Genomic DNA, 19,727 nt, shown 5'->3' on the forward strand with positions numbered 1-19,727 from the left:
AGACACAACTGAGCGATTGAACAACAGAAAAGCAGCTTAGCTCTTCTACAGATCATCGGATACAGAGTGTCGTCTTAAAGTTAGCAGTGCCCTAGATTAAAACATAAATATTAAGACCATAAGTGTTCTTATCACAAAAAGAAAAAAAATAAAAAAGAAGCTTTTGGAGGTGATAGGTATGTTTATGGCAACCCACTCCAGTATTCTTGCCTAGAGAATTCCACGGATAGACCATGAGGGTCACAAAGAGTTGAACACAACTGAGCAACTAACATAACAACAGCAAAAGATATGTTTATGGAATAGATTATAGGGCTGGTTTCACAAATACACACTTACCTCCAAACAACAACGAAAAGTATGAATATTTAGGGCACCACTGATGCTATAACATAAGCAACTTGGCGTGTGAACGGCCGTGTGTGTCTCAGCACCTGAGTCTCTGCTAGGATGACCTCCTCCTCACTGCTCTCAACAGACCAGGCTTGCCCCTCCTAAGCAGACATTCAGCTGACTGGCTTCCCCACTAGGCTGTGTGCATCCTGAGGGCAGGGCTTGCTGGTATACCTCTGCCACTGAGCCCATAATAACTCAATTGGTGATAGAGGGTTGAATGAGCCAATGCAGTCCCATCCTACACACCCAGGGTGTCATGAATGTTCCTTTTTAAATGGTTTAAAAGTGAAACAGTGTCCAGCTCTTTACCACTTCATGGACTATCAGTCCATGTTATTCTCCAAGGCCAGAATACTGGAGTGGGTAGCTCTTTCCTTCTCCAGGGGATCTTCCCAACCCAGGGGAAGAACCCAGGTCTCCCACATTGCAGGCAGTTTCTTTACCAGCTGAGCCACCAGGGAAGCCCAAAATTGTTTTAAAATCAAAGCAAAACTAAAAGTAACAGCAGAGTCCTTTCTTCTCTCTTTTTCCCCCGACCCTGTTTAAAATAAAAAAGTCAAAATAAAAGAAAAAAAAAATAAAGGTAATGTTGTGAAAAAAGAAAAAAAAATAAAATAAATAAAAAGAATGGAAGGAGAAAAAAAAAAAAGTCACAGGAACTATAGAATTAGGAATGGAAACCATTCCCCAGGCTTCTCTCCCCACCTCCCCCAATCTCCTGTTGTACCAGGAGTATCTGGTGGCCCTTCAAGGAGGCCTTGGGAGGCCTGATGATATTATATATGGCTGGGCTCCCTGGAAATACAGTGGAGCAAATTAAGGTGGAGTTTTCAGTGTCTGACTATAAATGTCTTGACATATTTTCCCTTCAGATGAACGCCTGGAAATATAATAAACTATACTTTAATGTTTATTTGTTTCAAGTACAGTATATTTTTCAACAGACAAATGTGAAGTTTTGAGTCTGGAAAAAAATAGGTTTAAATCACCCGCATAGCAAGCGATTTTTAAAGTAGTACACACAAGTACTCATTTCAAAGCAGTTTAATGCACTTAGCCGACAGGCGTTAACAGTCTTTTCGGAATAACCTAACACCTCAAGCTTTATTTTCCAGTCTTGATTCAGATGAATTTTAACCTTTCTTAAAAAAAAAAAAAAAAAAAAAGACACTAAAAAACCAACGGGTACTGAGAGCCCCAGTGAACTCGGTACTTTGGGGACATCCTGCATTCGCATTTTGCGGTTCTTTTATGATGACCGGAAAAAACAATCCCTGGACCTTCTTTCATGTGCAGGTTTTAAGACAATGGTGTCCAGGCAGTGAGGAGGGCAGAGTGGAGCTCAGCTCCAGCCTGTGTGTGCAGAAAAGCAAGAAAAGTCTTGCGGTGACTCAGCAAGATCCCCCCAGTGAGGGAGGCGGGGAGCAGAGGGTGGGAGGCTCAGTGGGAAGCATCAGCAACATGCAATTCACCTCCTTTGTATGTTTCATGGGGGAGATTAAACACAGAAGCAAAGAGTCCACCTAATGGGAATCCAAGTAAGAACAGCGGGAAAAGGACGCCTTGCGGTTCATATCTCCTGGAATCCGGGACTGTCAGAAGAGGAAACAGGCTCCGGAAAGGGGAAGATTCATCTGAGGTCACAGGCTCCTCCCCTTTAGGGAGGAAAGACAACGCGAGAAGAGGCTAAAAAGAAACATTCTGGAAACGAACGATCTTTGGCCCTCTGTGGCATGAAGTTGCAGACAGGGAAGGGCAGGGCCACCACACCCCCTCCCAGGACCACCTGGTCCTGGCCGTGCCCCTCCTCCATCTCATCGAGGTTTCAAGGTGTTCCTTTGATGTTGACCTCTGGCTCTGCCCATCCTCCACCAAGGAAACTGAGGCTCAGAGACTCATATGACATGGCCTGGCAGGGGTGGCGGGGCTGGGGGGGAAGGAGTTCAACCTCTGCACCTTCTCTCTCCCCAGGCAGCCTCTTCACTGGACTCCCTGCTGCCTCGCTCTGGGGTCCTGGTGCCAAGCTGGCTGCCAGGTAAGGTGTGTGAGGATAAGCCAAGGTTGGCGAACATGGGGGCCCACCAGCTGCTGAAACCAGTAGTAGACCCACCGTAGCCTCACTGGCGGGCAATCAAGTGTCCCCAGGCAAGTTACATAACCTTGGCTTACGGTAATTTTTCGTCTTAAAAAATGCCATGAGAATCTATCCTTTACTTCAGACACACTAGGCTAAAAATAGCTCAGCCGGCCAGTAAGTGCGTGTTATTTCTCCCCATCCGCTGATCCACGCCCCTCAGTGGACAAACATGCTCCCAGACAGACCACCAGTCCACCCTGCACGAAGTGGCCAGAGTGATCCTGCCGATGGGCGCAGCACACGGTTTCATCACCCAGGCCAAAAGGTGCCCTTGATCAGTTCCCTTTGCCCGGTGGTAGAAGCCGGGGTTGGTGGAGTCCTTCCTACACAGTAGTGCTGTGATGGACCAGCTGGTCTAAAAGCTTAAAGCTCTCCCATCCCGTGAGATTCCCTAGAACACAACCTAGCAGGGGAGGACTACTCTTGCATCCTTTTCCAAACGAGGAAACCAAAGCACTGAGAAATTAAATGATCATGCCGGGGTCCTGCTCATATCACCATGCTGAAGTCCAATAGACAGTCTTCAAAGGATAGAGACCAGGGCCTCACTGGATATAACAAAGCTTCACAATCGGCTTTCACTTCCTCTCCAGATCTATTTCCTACCGTAGTCCAACCCCACCCTACACATACATATGTACTCATACATACATCCCAGGGCTTCCCAGGTGGTACTAGTGGTGAAGAATCTGTCTGCCAGTGCAGGAGATAAAAGAGACGTGGGTCTTATCCCTGGGTCAGGAAGATCCTCTGCAGAAGGAAATGGCAACCCACTCCAGTACTCTTGCCTGTAAAATTCCATGGACAGAGAAGCCTGGCGTGCTGCAATCCACGGGGTCACAGAGAGTCAGACACAACCGAGAGACTGAACACAGCACGTATACCCTAGACCTTAAGCCCTAGTTGTGCTCACATCCGCACCCTTCCTCCAACAGACCATCGCCTTTGGAGACTTGCTTTCTACGCCTGTGCCTTTCTTTCAGCCAAAAGCAGCCTTCTCACCACTATTCTCAAATTAGCAAAATTCCCATTTATCCCTCCCAAGATCCTCCTGCCCTGCCAATCCCTACTGTGGCCTCACTTGGACCTTTCAAGTCACACATGCTGCCCTCTCCACCTCCAGACCAGTAATACCACATACAGTAGACTTCAACATCCAGCAAACAAATCAGCATCATCGTGGTGATAAACACCGAGAGACCGCAGGCACTGTGAGCATCATTATATAAGAGTTAGCTCACCCGAGTCTCATAAAAACCCTATGACATAGACTGTATCACCATCCCATCTTACCCATGAGCACAGAGGGGTGAATTAACTCCCCCCAGGCCACACAAACAGTAAGGAGGGAAACAAGTCTGCTGGACTCCAGAAGTGAATCATTCAGTGTTCATGCTGCGGTAGGGGACATAGCCTAGTGGCTGCTCTGTCCTAGAGCATATGCCTGTAAAGCTTATCTATAAAATGCAGGTGTGTTAGCTGCTCAGTCGTGTCCGACTCTCTGTGACCCCGTGGAGTGTAGCTCGCCAGGCTCCTCTGTCCATGGGATTGTCCAGGCATGAATACTGGAGTGGGTAGGCATTTCCTTCTCCAGGGGATCTTCCCAAACCAGGGATCAAACCCAGCTCTCCTGCATTGCAGGCAGATTCTCTATCATCTGAGCCACCTGGGAAGCCCGTAAAAGGCATATCACCCACGTAAAAACAGTGAAAACTCAGAACCTAGTTACAAAATGGTGACCACTGTGAAATCTGCCTTTAAAAAATGACTGCCACTGGTCACCAAGTCTGTCAATTGCCAAGATGGATAAAACACGAACAAGGTCGTACCTGACCCCAAGGATCTCTTCGATCCAGTGAGGAAAATAAGGTAACATTACATACATCTCATAACATTGCCCACTTTATGAAATATCACTTTTGCCCTTGAATCGAACATTTGTCCTTCAAACGGTCTCATAAATTAACTGGCTGTATGCCAAAGTGCTGGTTCTAGATCAGCACTAGCTCTTAACATGAATTCAACCTCCCTCTTCCCAGTAGGAATTTTGCAAAAACCTTTTGATTTACAGGGATTGCACAGGGTTGTGCTGACTGCCTTTGGACTCAATACAAGAGAAAGAAAAACACGGGGAAAAGGATCTGCTCTCAAGCTAAGAGGGAAAAGCTTTCTTAAAAGGAGACAGGGAGCCCTGGGTGCAAGCTTTCTAACTGGTATTAAATCATCATGGTAATCACCATAGTCATCATGGCTAACTTCCTTATATCAGAAGCCCTCCATCTTACTAGGGACAGATTGATTATTAAGAATACTATTTCCTTGAGTTCAAATCAAGGTCCAAAGAAGCCAGAAAATTTTTTTAAATATGTCTTCATGTTCAGTCTTAAAACAGAAACATTTGTGTAAATAATTCAGACAACTCAAAATCATATTTTAAGATTTAAGAACACAGTGAAACACCCATAATTTTAATTAACAGAGCTGGATTCAAAAGGGTGCTTGGTATGTCCCTAAACATATAAAGACTGATGCATATATGTGTCTGCACTAGACTGATATGCTAAATTGTTAACAGCAATTTTTGCGTGATAGAACTAAAGACGATTTTTATCTACCTCTTTGTACATTGTTATACTTTACAGATATTCTGTTCCTCACACACCAAGTTCTTAAAATCAGCAAAAGTAGATCTATGTCTTAAAACATATTCAACTTTAAATAAATTGGCAAGGAAGACAGTCATTAATTTCAAAGCAATAAAGCTTAGTCACGTATCTTTCAACATCAATAGCATCATGCTTTTGGACAAATTGGAAAACTGGAAAGGAAGAAAGGGACTTGAAAAGCAGACGTGTTTATAGAGCTGAAGTGTAACTTAGTGATCAGTCGGAGGGTTTGATACGGTCACTTCCTGAGTGGTACTTGGGTAGCCAGTGTCATGCTTTAGGAAACTGAGACTACTTCTGAATCCTCAGCACATCATCGTTCAGGTAAGCACATCCTGGGTCTGGTTTCAGAAAACCCACAATCTCCACAATCAGACGTTGGTCTAGATGATCACTCGGATCTAATTCCAGCCCTGAAATTCTGGGATTCAGCCAACTGAGAAGTCAGTCTCCATCTACCGTTCTGTTTAAGAGCCTTTTAAAGGCAGGTGATATGCACTGACTGCTTAGCTTCAATTTCAAGCAGAAGTTTCAGCCGACTGTAGGATAGTCATGGCCAATGTTATAAGGCATAGTGGGGTGTGTGTGTGTGTGTGTGTGTGTGTGTGTGTGTGTGCGCGCACTGCCAAATAGTTAGCCTTGTTTATTTGTCTAACTTTTGCTTATCTACATAGATTTTGAGTCTCAAGATCAAATCCTAATGAGTCCTAAGAAATGGACCATATTTGGAAGTAAAATGTAATAAGCACTACTTTTACAGAAAAAATAACATATAGGGACTTCCCTAAAGAGAGGTTCAGTGGTTAAGAATCCACTTTTCTGTTGCAGTTAGATCCCTGGTGAGGGAACAGAGATCATCCCACATGCTGTGTGGTACAGCCAAAAATAAAACAAAAATAAATAAAATAAAAATTTGCCCTTCCCCGAAATAAAGAAGGTCAATAGAAAACCAACAGAAATTGGAATAAAAAATTGAAGATCTATAAAAAATATAAAATAAATATGAATTCAAATTACATTTTAGTTCATATATATATAATTAGAATACAAAACAATGTAATGTTTAAGCTGGGTTTCCCTGGTGGCTCAGATGGTAAAGAATCTGCCTGCAATGCAGGGAGACCTGGGTTTGATCCCTGGGTCAGGAAGATCCCTTGAAGAAGGGAATGGCTACCTACTCCAGTATTCTTGCCTGGAGGTTCCCATGGATAGAGGAGCCTGGCGGGTGACAGTCCATGGGGTGGCAAAGGGCTGGACACAACTGAGCCAGTTCCACTCACTAATGTTCGAGCTATGCAAGCTATTTCTCTCGAAAGTTAATCACAAATGATTATTAATGTGGAATTCTACATAAAAATCACAGGTGGCCTAGTCAGTGAAATGAAGTGTAGGGAGGTATGCATGCGTACATTAAGGAATTCAGTAGGAAAAGTCAGGGAGATTGGACCCTGAAATTGATGAGACAAATCGACACATGACCACTTGCGGTCTCATGCACAAAGTGGAGGCAGGCAGCTTTACTTCCCATTACCATGACCCCTCTGGCCAGAAAGATACCCGCACGTGGTATCTTTTAGATACTGTTTACAGCAACACCATTTCCACCCGTGTACATCGCCCCGTGTTAAGGAGGAAGCTGTAAGGCGTCCCGGTGGCTCACCTGGCCGGGCTGTTACCAGTCCAGACACGCAGGTGGGGCTGTAGGCTTCGCCCAGCGCCTGACATTACTCCCTCGCAGAAGTCTGGGCCAGGCTGCATTTGGAGAAAGTGTGCCTCTTTAGACAGAACGACCAGTCAAGGCCAGCAGGCGTGCGCTCTCCAGCCCTCCTCGGGGCCCAGCAGAGGCACTGCGGAAGGGGAATATTTCAGTGTCCTGTTGACCCCCCTGAGTCCCTAGCTAGAGCAAACCCTGAACACAGATTGTTTTCCCACAGAAAGGAGTGCATATGTGTCCCATGCGATGGTCATTCCTTAATCCTGACACTCGGTGTGTCGAACCCAGGTCTCCTGCATTGCAGGCAGACGCTTTAGCCTCTGAGCCACCAGGGAAGCCCTCGGTATGTCTAAGAGATACTTATAACTCAGACTTTGAGGGGAATCATGGCCACTGGAAACTGTGTGATAATTCTCACTAGTGAACGATGGTACCATTACGTGTTATAAGAACCCCAAGCCCACAAATCCTATAACATATCACTGCAAGTTTCATTTACTAAATTGAAATCTGCTTATGTAAGCCAAGTAAGACATGTTTTTAAAGATACCTTTATGGCCACCAGAGGGGACAGGGGAGGGCGAGGAGTATGGGATTAACAGATACATACCATTTTACATAAAACAGATTAACAACAAAGATTTACCGTATAGCACAGTATTCCGGCCTGCAGAATTCCATGGATTGTACAGACCATGGGGTCGCAAAGAGTCAGACACGACTGAGCGACTTTCGCTTTCACTTCTCTTTCACAGTGAACTATGTTCAATATCTTGTTGTAACTTATGAAGGAAAAGAATATGAAAAAAGATAGATAAATAGATAGTAGATATAGATGCTTCCCAGGTGGCTCAGTGGTAAACAACCTGCCTGCCAACACAGGAGACCCAGGTTCAGTCCCTACGTTGGGAAGATCTCCTGGATAAGGAAATGACAACTCACTCCAGTGTTCTTGCCTGGGAAATCCCATGGACGGAGGAGCCTTGTGGGGTGGGGGAGAGTGGAGTGGTTGGAGTCCATGGGGTAAGAAAAGAGCCAGACATGATTTAGTGACTAGCATGACCACGGATAGATACAGATATACACATATAACTGAATCACTCTCCTGTATACCTGATCAACTATACATTAATAAAATATAAGTAAATACTATTAGAAAATCAATGTTTTGTATGACTTATATGACTTATTTTGCAAATGAGACAGAGAACCCGGGCAGCATAATCATCATCACCATCCCCCTTCCTACCGTCATCATCACAGTTCCCACTTATTGAGCACTTACTGTATACCAGGCATTTTTACACACGTTAGCCATTCACCTGCCAACTTAAAACTCAGGCTAAGAAAACAAGGGTTCAGAACAGTTAAATGACCTCCCTAAGATCACACAGCAAACAAGAGGGAGAGTCAGGGTTTGGCTCAAATCTGACTTATTGTAAGCCATTCATCAGTACAGATCTTTACATTCCACACATGCTAAAGGGAAAAAAAAAAAAAAAGTTGTGTATGTTTCCTAACCAGGAGTTTCATACGTACACAAACACAATCTGATTGGGTTCAGGATGTCTCTCTCTCGTCTCCTCTTTGCCTCTGTCATATACACATGCCCACGCTGCACGCAAACACACCCAAACACATCACACAGGTCCTAGTTAGGCTCAGTGGTAAAGAATCTGCCTGCCAAGCAGGAAATGCAAGTAACACAGGTTCAGTCCCTGGGTCAGCTTCCTGGAGGAGGAAACAGCAACCGACTCCAGGACTCTTGCCTAGAAAATCCCATGGACAGAGGGGCCTGGAGGGCTACAGTCCATTGGGTCACAGAGAGTTGAACATAACTGAACACACACACAACATACACTAATATGTTCCCATATTTTCTGTTATGCTAAACACCTGAAAAAAAGCTAATTCATGGCCCTGAAAGCACGTTCTCAAGTCACAAAGTGCTCCAGGAAATGTAAGGTGTTATCACAATTCACATCATAATTCATGGCTGTGAGCCGGTAGATCCAAGGAGAGGAAATGTAGAAAGAGCAAATGAGAAAAGCATAAATGCTTTTCATCAGAAGTCGGGAGATTCCCAACAGATTCATACCACCCAGAGGGCAAAGTTCTCAGTCCAACACTGCCTGCCTTCACAGAAGCAATTCTTTTCAGGCTCCTTTTTTTTCCCCCTGGCAGATATAGCAGAACATTCTGTGAATTTTCACCCAGCTATTAGGTGCACAGATTCTTTTCCAGCTGGAGCTACAGATTATTGTTGGGAAGATTGAAGGTAAAATCCGGTGTCAGTGTAGAAAGTCCTTGATGTCATTGTCCAGCCACTCAGTCGTGTCCAACTTTTTGGGACCCCATGGACTGCAGCCCGCCAGGCTTCCCTGTCCTTCACCATCTCCCAGAGCTTGTTCAAATTCACGTCCAGTGAGTCAGTGACGCCATCCAACCATCTCGTCCTCTGTCGTCCCCTTCTCCTGCCTTCAGTCTTTCCCAGCATCAGGGTCTTTTCCAATGAGTCAGCTCTTTGCATCAGGTGGCCAAAGTATTGGAGCTTCAGTATTCGTCTAGCCAATGACTATGCAGGGTTGATCTCCTTTAGGATTGACTGGTTTGATCTCTTTGCTGTCCAAGGGATTCTCAAGAGTCTTCTCCAGCACCGCAGTTCAAAAGCACAACATAATTTCCTTTATTCAACAGATGAATTTTGCATATCAACTATGTGCAATGAGGCATTGGGCAGACAATTATGAAGGAGATGGCTGAGTCTTTTGTCCTCACATGGTACACATATTATTGAGGATAAGCAGACACTTACATAAACTACAAGCAAGAAAATACCAGCTTGCTATAATTCCTTCATAAAAAGTGATCAGGGCATGGGATAGAAAGTGAGTGAGGTTGTATGTCTGGCGAGAGGCAATTTTAACTGAGGTGATTAAGGGAGTCTCTCTGGGACAGGGGTTGATCTGAAAAGGCCCTACTAAGTGCTAGGAATCTCTTTCATGGTCATTATTTTCTTTGGGACATTGAATCAATTACCTGCAAATCAGGCCAACACCATGCCAAATTCCAATTCATTTAGATTTCCCAATACTCACACATTCACAAAACTAGATCATGGCATTTGGTCCCATCACTTCATGGCAAATAGATGGGAAAAAATGGACAGAATTTACTTTCTTGGGCTCCAAAATCACTGCAGATGGTTGACTGCAGCCATGAAGTTAAAAGATGATTGCTCCTTAGGAAAAAAGCTAAGACAAATCTAGACAGCATATGAAAAAGCAGAGACATCACTTTGCTTACAAAGGTCCATATTGTCAAAGCTATGGTTTTTCCAGTAGTCATGTATGGATGTAAGAGTTGGACCATAAAGAAGGCTAAGTGCCTAAGAATTGATGCTTTTGAATTGTGGTGCTAGAGAAGACTCTTGAGAGTCCCTTGGACAGCAAGGAGATCCAACCAGTCAATCCTAAAGGAAATCGACCCTGAATATTCATTGGAAGGACTGATGCTGAAGCTGAAGCTCCAGTACTTTGGCCACCTGATGTGAAGAGTTGACTCATTGGAAAAGACTTTGATGCTGGGAAAGATTGAAGGCAGGAGGAGAAGGGGCAGCAGAGAATGAGATGGTTGGGTGGCATCACCAACTGGATGGACATGAGTTTGAGGAAGCTCCAGGAGTTGGTGATGGACCAGGAAGCCTGGCATGCTGCAGTCCATGGGGTTGCAAAGAGTCAGGCAATACTTATAAGTGTTATCAAAAAGAAATCTGTATGTGCATTCTCCTGCTAAGGGAGAGGGTGTTGAGGTACAGACAAGCTTGGCATGCTAATGGATCCAACTAAGTCTCTTTTGGCTGGAATTTGCTGAACATCCATCAGGAAGCAGCAGATCAACAGAGTCTTCAAGCAAGAGAGTGGATTTTAGAGCTTATTCCAGTGGGAGGGGAGTTGGAGAGTGATTTGCTCTGATTTCTGTTTCAAAAATATCACCTTGGCTGCTTATGGGAAAACAGATTATGTATTAGGAAGAGGGAGCAGAGAGGATAGGAGATCATTCAAATTCAAAAGAGAGCATGGGGACCTGTGGTGTCCCCAGAACAGGGGTGGTTCCCCTTCTTCACAGGAATCTACAACTGTGGATGAGATGGTTGGATGGCATCATTGATTCAATGGACATGAGCTTGAACAGACTCTGAGAGATAGTGAAGGACTGGGAAGCCTGGTGTGCTGCAGTCCATGGGGTGGCAAAGAGTCGGACACGACTGAGTGGCTAAACAACAACCACATCATTAATGCTCAGCGTTGTTTTTAATCGGAAGGCTGAAACTTCAAACTAGACTGGTTCATAGCGGTGCTAGAGAAGACTTTTGAGAGTTCCCTGGACTGCAAAAAGACTAAACCAGTCAATCCTAAAGGAAACGAACCCGGAATATTCATTGGAAAGACTGATGCTGACGCTGAAGCTCCAATACCGTGACCACCTCCTGTGAAGAGCTGACTCATTGGAAGAGACCCTGATGCTGGGAAAGATTGAAGGCAGGAGGAGAAGGGGACGACAGAGAATGAGATGGTCGGATGGCATCACTGACTCAATGGACAGGAGTCTGAGTAAACTCCGGAAGATGGTGAAGGACAGGGAGGCCTGGTGTGCTGGAGTCCATGGGGTCACAAAGAATCAGACATGACCGAGCGACTGAACAGTAAGGACAAAAACTGTCAGTGAAGCGAGGGCAAGGGGTGGCTGTCAGGGTTCCATCAGCGCGTAGGAAGCCCTCACCAGCAGACTCAGGGGAGTCAAAAGATCCAGACCCGGAGACACCCATGCACAGACTTGGTCTTCACCTCTCTGAGCCTCAGCTTCCTTATTCGTTAAAGGAGAACCAGAACACGGGCACCTGGGGCTGGCGAGTGCATCACAGGAAGAGATCCATCTTATCGCTAGTCACGGGCAGGCATCTACTGTAAAGACAGTAGCCTCGCAGAGAGCTAAAGGAGGCTGCAGCGTTAGGAAAGCAACCTTGTGTTCCACGAGGAACTCTGATGTGGACAGACTGTCTCTTAGCATCAAAATAGGACAACGAGAAACCAACACAAGTTGGAAGGGCTCTTCTCTCTTTGCCTTTCTTTTTCCTACGATTCTTAGTTGATTACCTGCAAAGGAAGCCAATATCATGCCAGATTCTAATTTACTCTCCTAATCTGGTATCCCACCAAAGTTGGGTTAGTTTTTCTACTCATCCCACTGATGTTTAAAATAATTAAACCACCGTCTCCCACAGAGCAGACCTGAGACAAGTCAAGCGCTGAGTGGAAACCTAAGTATCTTAAGCTGAAAAAAAAATTAAACTCTTAGATAACTAAACATAGTATCCCACAACAATTCCAGTGACTCTTCAGATAAGATCACTTCAATGAATACTGAAACTATCCATTCTTCAGTAGATAGATGTGATTGCGGTCTCTTTTTTGATAACCGGGGTATATGCTCCAGCTCTGACTCCAACCTTTGGAATTTCACAAGGGCCCTTTTGAAATGAGTCAGATATTTGAGAGGCAAGTAATCCAACCAGGTTAGTTAGATGGGGTCAACTTTCCAGCCACTGCCAAAGTCAATCTATCCAAGGAAAAAATGTATTCAACCAATACATGTCCACAGGCAAAACTAGAATCCTCACTAGTATTTCTTATCTCAGAGAAGTGCCGCGGTTAAGAGGATAACTTCTAAAACAAAACTACCATCCGTGCGACCTTAGATAATCTACGTAACCCTTAGTTTTTCCTCATCAGTAAGGCTTCAGAGGTTAGAAGTTCCAATTACAGGTGGTAATTATGACAGTGATGTGAGTTGACCTACAGAACGTACTGAGCACCTTGGCCCTCAGATAGGGAACCCTCCATAGATATTAGTTACTATCATCATGACTACTTTTCAGAAAGCTGTGCATCTTTCAACAGTCAAAGGCACAATGTCTTAACCCAACAGTGCAGTTCAGTCGCTCAGTCCAACCCTTTGCGACCCCATGGACTGCAGCACGCCAGGCTTCCCTGTCCATCACCAACTCCTGGAGCTTGCTCTAACTCATGTCCATTGCGTTGGTGATGCCATCCAACCATCTCACAGGGGGCTTCACTGCAAGAGTTGGTTTTGTATTCTGCCCTTGGTTACCAAATGGTAAGCTTCTAAACACAGAAAATGTCTTAATAGTCTTTGCATTTCCAGACTTTGATACTGTCATTGCCTGAAGTAGGAAAATTCTTGAAGGAATGGCTGAAGTTTGTCTCAAGTATTAATAGTTGCCTGTGTTCAGATGCACGTGGCCAGAATTTTAATGTAAAAAGAAAACCTAAGCTCAATTGATAAGAAAAAAGGAAAGAAAGAGAAAGAAAGGAAGAGAGGGAGGGAGAGAGGAAAGAACAGGAAGAAAGAGGAAGGAAGAAGAAAAAGGAAAGAGGAAAATAGATTGTTTAGGAAATCACAAAGATATATGTAATACCTACCTTAGCTGAAAATGTTTTTAAAGCCTCGTTTTCTGCTACCTTCAAAAAGATTGTTTTTCCAGATCAATTATACTCCATGACCCACCAACTGAATCCAAATAAGTAAGTTTATGAATCTTGTTCTGGAGAGTATCTGGCGTTGTTTGTTTTATGTTGCGTTTGCTTGCTCGGAAAGGGGGTGTTCCGTGTTCCACATGAAAATGAGTTAATGTGGACAAACGTAATAAAAGGAGATTTATAGCCCTATCTCCATACAATTTAAATTAATTTCTTTCTGAAACCCAAACAAAAAGCCAAATGCTTAAAGGATGCATACTGTTTAAATCCTATATCATAATTTACACACCAAAAGGGGGGAGATTTAAGTATGCATTGATTTTAGGCTGATAAGAATCTGTGTTGAATGGTGTTGAGAGATTTTTTTTTCTTCTTCTTGGCCTCCTACGAATAGTTAGTTTGCAGCAATTTTTAATTAAAAACAGTTCCCATAGTAAGAAAATGGAAAAAAAAAAAAAAAGACTTCAGGAAAATAAAATCGGTACAAGAGTCCTGCAATTTGTTTTCTGAGGCCTTGTAGAGATCTTGAAAACTAAGAGAGGTTGGGAGTTCTCATTTTTTAAAAAAAAAACTCAGTTTTGGTTTCATTTAACATTTTCAAAATAGCTTTCCTTACCACTACTAACCCACCCTCCGCCCCCCACTCCTCACCACCCCCCTTCGAAAAACTTGGAAAGTTCTGTGGTTAACACTGAAAATCATTCATATGCCTCAGAGTAACAGCACCATTTTTCTTTCTAAATTTCTAAGAGGAAAAAAAGAAAAAACTCCAAGTTTATCACAAAGCAGTTTTCATTTTTTTTTTCCCACCTATCCAAAATACCTAATCTCATTTTAACTAGGCTCCATCTGAACATCAATGATACTCAGCTAGCCCATGAATAAACATGATGTCACAAGGGAAACTCTGTGACTAAAGTATATAAAAATGCAGCTGAAAGAAAAGCCTGCGAGCCCTCCACCCCCTTCCACCCCCTCCCCGGGGAGTTGGAGAGTTGAGCTGAGGCGGGGCTAAAGCAGCAGATTTAAATTTCAAGGTCTTCAAACATTTTCGACATTCATATTAAATCCTGTAAAACTAAACACCGTAATTCTAAGAAAACCCTTGTGTGCGCGGTGGCTTCCCATTGTAATCACCGTCTTCTCTTTGGGAGTGGAATGTGTAATACTGATAAAAGGGGAAAAGCCCTCAAAACAAAAGAAACACATCATGGTACCCACACTTTCCTGATGCTTGTGGCATTTATCAAAATCAACAGACTGCCAACATGAAAAAAAACTATATACTTACAAACCTCTTCACTGGAACACACACATTTTTGGTCTTTGAATGAGGAAATAAGGTATAGAAAAGTTACCTACAGTAACCAAAATTTTTATAACTTGATTAAAGTTCCTTAAATTCTATAAAAATCCGACATTACTGAAATCCTTTCACTAAAAATGAAGGTCACTATGATGATCTTATATTTTACCTGTACATACTTTTTTTATCTTGTAGCACAGACCTCAGGAAATGAAAATAACACTGCTTCTTCTATTATTATTGAAGCTTGTTATAGAATAAATTCTGAAATCTTTAGGACATAGTTTTATGTCCTATCTGATTATACTCTGTGTGCAGCGTTAAACAAAAAATTATGCAGTTCTGTTCTTCCAAAAACACATTTGAGACAGCAAGATCGTTCAAATAGTAAATGAATTTGCGAAGACCTCAGGTCAATTCATGGTAACATACACAATGGAAAACAGCGTAGCCCTCTTCCCACTGGCTGGGATACAGATCAACACTGAGAAAAAACTCCAAGAGTTTCTCTTATTTTCAGCTAAGAAGAGGGGGGAACATCCATGCATTTCTTTATGAAATTCCACTGAGATTCTGGTGTTGCAAAGAAATTTTTATTTCCCAGAATAGCTGGCAGCATTGAAAACATATTTATGTTGTGTTCATTTGCTTTGTAAAGCGTTTATATTCCTTTAAAAAGAAATGAGGTCCCATAATTTCTTAGACACTTGCTTTCCTTGGCCACAGAGATTACAGATCTTAATTGCCTCATGATGAAAGAAATGTGGAGAGGCGGAGATGCGCAGTTTTAGGGCACTGGGAAGTTGGTCCCTAAAGCAGCTTCAGGAGGTACCAGCACCCCCCAAAGGCATCAGAATTGTCCTTCTCAGGAATGATGCCAATTTCAGTGACACTGGGCTTCCCTGGTGGCTCAGAAGGTCAAGAATCAATGACATAGCTAAACTCTCTCTCCTCTGTCATTTACTGATGCGTGATCGCGTGTTCACAGATGTTTCTTGTGCACCTACTTTGTCCCAGCAACTGCTTGCTTCCAGCGCTGGCCTTAAAGGAGACTGCCAGGGTCTCTCTCTGCAGTCTTTTCTCCCCTATGACTCTGCTTTCACATCACCATTTGCAATTCTGAACTAAATACCCTGAGCCAAGAAATAATGTCTTTGCTCATTACTCTGGTTTACAACACTTTGTTCATACTGAAGGAAACCAAACCCTGGTTTGATTCCGTTTTTTCGAAAGAATCTGGATTTTCAAATTAAAGGGGCCTTGCAGGGGATTTGCTGATGAGGAAACACGATCCATGCCAACAAGTTAGTAAGTGAAGAAACAAGTCTGAAACAGGATTAACTCCCAATCCTGGGTTCTTTAAGACTACCCAGCTCCTGAAGGGCTCTGACTGGATTTAATTGGAAGAAATGCATCAATCCCAGAAAAGAATGTTCGGGGGGGGGGGGGGCAAGAAAAAGCAGGAAGGTAGGTGGGTGCCATGCTTCTTCTTCACGACTTTCTTTCCTTTCCATAAAGAAGGACGTTTCCAGGAAATTTCTGCAAACTTGGCTACAATTTTTTTCATCGCAAATGGGATGTGCTACAATTTCTTTCGAGGCAAGTGTACATTCAAAAAGGAATGGAGAGTCGAGCGTGTTACCTAGGCATGTGTGCGTGAGGGCAAGTGTGTGTGTACACGTGTAAGGAGTCGATGAAACAACACCAAGTAATGTAGAAGCAGGAACCAGAAGAAAGAAAGAAAGAGGGGTCAGCCTCTCTTGCCCAAAATGGATGGATGCACAGGTTACATTCTAAAAGTGATCCGGCAACCATCTACTTGATTTCTGCGCGTGATTATAAACTGATAACTCTTGCTGGATATTACTGTACTTTATTCCAGCCCATCTCTCTCTAGGGTTCAGAATAACTTCATCATAAATAATCATCCTTGGTAAAGGCACAATGCAACTTTTTCAAGAAAAGTTATTCTTTTCTAAACCCTTTTTTTTCCATTATAAACTTTGATCAGTCTAATATTGAATGTTAAGATTTCTGTATCTTAGGAGTACTTATTTGGTTCTCTCCTTTTTTTTCATTATGAAATGAAAGCAAACTTACGGCCTCGGGTTCATGACATCCTTTACTGCTTGGCAAAGCAAAACGGAAGCGTCAGAGTAATTATTTGGATAATTACTTTAAAAATCTAACTAAGGGAAGAAATGTTTAAGGTAGGCTCTAGAACATTCAGTTCTACAAACAGTTTTCCGTGCTTTTTTGTCAGCCAGAGAGGTTTTAAAACATCTTTAAGATCTGTCATAGCAAGATTTCCTTTTCTAGTTTCTTGAGCTATGAAGCAGCTTTTCTACTTAAAAGTAATACCCCAGGATCCAAAAGTTAAGAATTCCCAAGTTTAGCTCTCACAAAAGATAATGTGCCATTTTTAAGAAACAGGCCATGAATGAGGGGCTTTCAAAGGTTTCCTCTCAAATGCGAAACAAATGTAGGCACCTTATTGCATCCTACAGAGTTTTATGAGGACCAGCGTAGAGAAGTCTTCCAGATAAGTATGCTAGCTCAGAACTCGCCAGGTGATAATTAAGGGACACAGGAGAACACAGACGTCTGAGAAATCTGCCTGCTCCCCTAACAGAGAAGGTTGTTGGGAGGAAAACCTCCTCTTATAACTCCACAAAAACTTTCTAAGATATAAGATGGACACGGGTTGTTTTTAAATCCTGCTGCTCTTCGACAATCGATCCATCAAGGCCCCTGGTCTCTTTATTAAAAAAACTAATCATATTTCAAGGCATTTTTTTTACCCCAAATCTGTGTTGCCATTATGTGTGCCTGAACTAGAAGACAGTCTCTATCCTCCTAATTTAGAAATCAGGCTGTGACAACCAACAGTTTGGGTAAGAGTTGAAGATTCCAATACACAGTTGCAAAGATCGAAATGAACATTGAAATATACAAACTATAACATACATACTCAACAACACATATATCATTTATATCCAAAGGCTCACCACCCTTTGCACAGGAGTTTACACTTGTGTCAAAGCTACTGGCTTTTGGGGAGAGCAATAGTATCAAGTATATGTAAGATCTATGATGTATTAACACATTAAGAAAACAGCAGTGATAAAGACAGCTCAGCTACTTTTTTTTTTTTTTAATCAGTCCTAGCCCAGCAGTTAGCCAGTCAGAAAGCGGGTCACATCTTGATAGCCACATTAAATACATTAAACATCAGGAGTTCTCTATGGCTCTGTTGACAAGTCAAGAAAGTGTATTTTATTTTCTCATACAACCTTAACTGACTCCGTCTTTGGAACTGAGAGTCAGTCTTCTACCTAAAATTCTACCAATGCTAGTTCCCCAAAAGCTCTTTGCTAGTGACCCTCCAGGTATCCATACTCTGCAGAAAGGACAAAATTCCCAGAGATTTCTACTTTCTAAAGTGATTCTGTGACAAACTCCTCAGAACACTTCAACACAAAGCCCCAACTTAAAGGCAAAGGGGCAGCCCAGCTGTAGGACCTGTCAGCTCAGCCAGCAGGGAGGAAAAGTCAGCGGGCGTTAAATATTTAAATCGCAGGAGGCAGTCTGGAGTTTTTGCATTTACAAAGTTCTCAAAGTCCTGTCTCTCCTGGCTCCCAGAGTTGCTAGTGAGGAGGTGAGGCTCCTCTCTCAGGCACCAAATCACAAAATTTGCCAAAAACTCAAGCTGATTTGATTTCTGAGCCAGCTCTGGTGGAAGGGAGAGCCCAGGAGATACCCCTACCCTCCCTGGGAGAGAGTCAAGAACCCCTTGCTCCCAGCAAGTGGTTTCTGAATTTAACAGGGAAATAGACAATCAGGTCCCTCAGGGGCCAGTTCTGAAAAGTACCACGGGTGGCTCTGCTGCCCTTTTCACCTCAATCCTGATGACTTTGAAAAGCAAACACAGGTCAAAGCAGACTTCCTCTGGGATTTGCTGTTTTTTTTAAAAAAATATTTTGCTGGATGCCAATGAGCATGGAATCTCTTAGAAGTCTATCTCAAGAAACACTAAGAGGGGACCGACCCGGAGCCTGCAAGACGCTAGAGTTCTGGGAAAGCAGCATTTCTGGAGACCCGACAGGCGAATCAAGTGCTGGGTTGTCTATCTCAAGATTCCAGCAGAAACTGTCCCCACCTTCCAAGAGTTGATGTGCAAGAAACCCAGCGTTCAAACTCGTGGCTTCATCCTGGCGCTCATTTCCACGTACGCGGTAGGATCTAGCGGGACACTTCCCGCAGGATGCAGCCAGCCACGCAGGGAAAGCTCGGGCACAGTTTGGGGGAAGAAAAAAAAAAAAAAGACAGCAACACACACCCAAGGTTGAAGTCCTTACCTCTGTGCGGGACTGCAGCCTCTTGTTCATTTCATAGATTCGGTATTCTGGTTGAACCATATAGGGTGTGTGTCTCCTATAGAACGGTCCGAAAGGAGAAGAATAGAAGGGGTCATGTGGTGTGCTGGACATCTTGCCTGCTTGTCGAAAATCAAGCCAAACAGAGTATCAGTAACGTCCATGCAGAGCACATGGGCTGTGTTCTTCCCACTACAAAGTAGCCGCACGCACACGCTCGCACACACGCGCGCGCGCGCATACACACACGCACGCACACACACACACACTCACACACAGAGGCAGGCAGGCAGGCTGAACACAGTGGCTGGGAACTGCCGTGGGAGCCTCTATAGCGAGAGACCGGAGAGCGGAGAGCCGGAGGCAGGGAGGAGGGAGGTGGGAGGAGGGAGGTGGGAGGAGGGAGGGGAGGGAGAGCCGGAGAGCTGGAGCTTCAGAGAGGGAGGGAGGCTGGGAGAGAGGAAGGGAGGGAGGGAGAGGGGAGTTGGATGGCTTTAGGCATCACTGCTTGTTTTTAAAGAAGCAGTTTGTGGAGAGGTCATTTCCTGTCCGCACCGTAGACTAGTTCAAAA

At 43.7% G+C, this 19,727-nt stretch overlaps 1 protein-coding gene across 13 annotated transcripts in view; it reads right to left on the reverse strand.

The window, feature by feature from the left end:
- Positions 1-19,514, reverse strand: part of LDB2 (LIM domain binding 2) — a 468,402-nt gene extending 448,888 nt beyond the window's left edge. For all 13 annotated transcript variants that reach the window (XM_012180398.4, XM_042251909.1, XM_012180396.4 and 10 more), the window contains exon 1: positions 19,138-19,514. In XM_012180398.4, coding sequence (XP_012035788.1) covers positions 19,138-19,269 — 132 coding nt within the window. In that variant the 5' untranslated portion in view covers positions 19,270-19,514. The remainder of the gene's footprint in view (positions 1-19,137) is intronic.
- Between the last annotated feature and the right edge of the window lie 213 nt (positions 19,515-19,727).

This window comes from Ovis aries, chromosome 6 (assembly GCF_016772045.2).
Source record: "Ovis aries strain OAR_USU_Benz2616 breed Rambouillet chromosome 6, ARS-UI_Ramb_v3.0, whole genome shotgun sequence".
Taxonomy (NCBI): domain Eukaryota; kingdom Metazoa; phylum Chordata; class Mammalia; order Artiodactyla; family Bovidae; genus Ovis; species Ovis aries.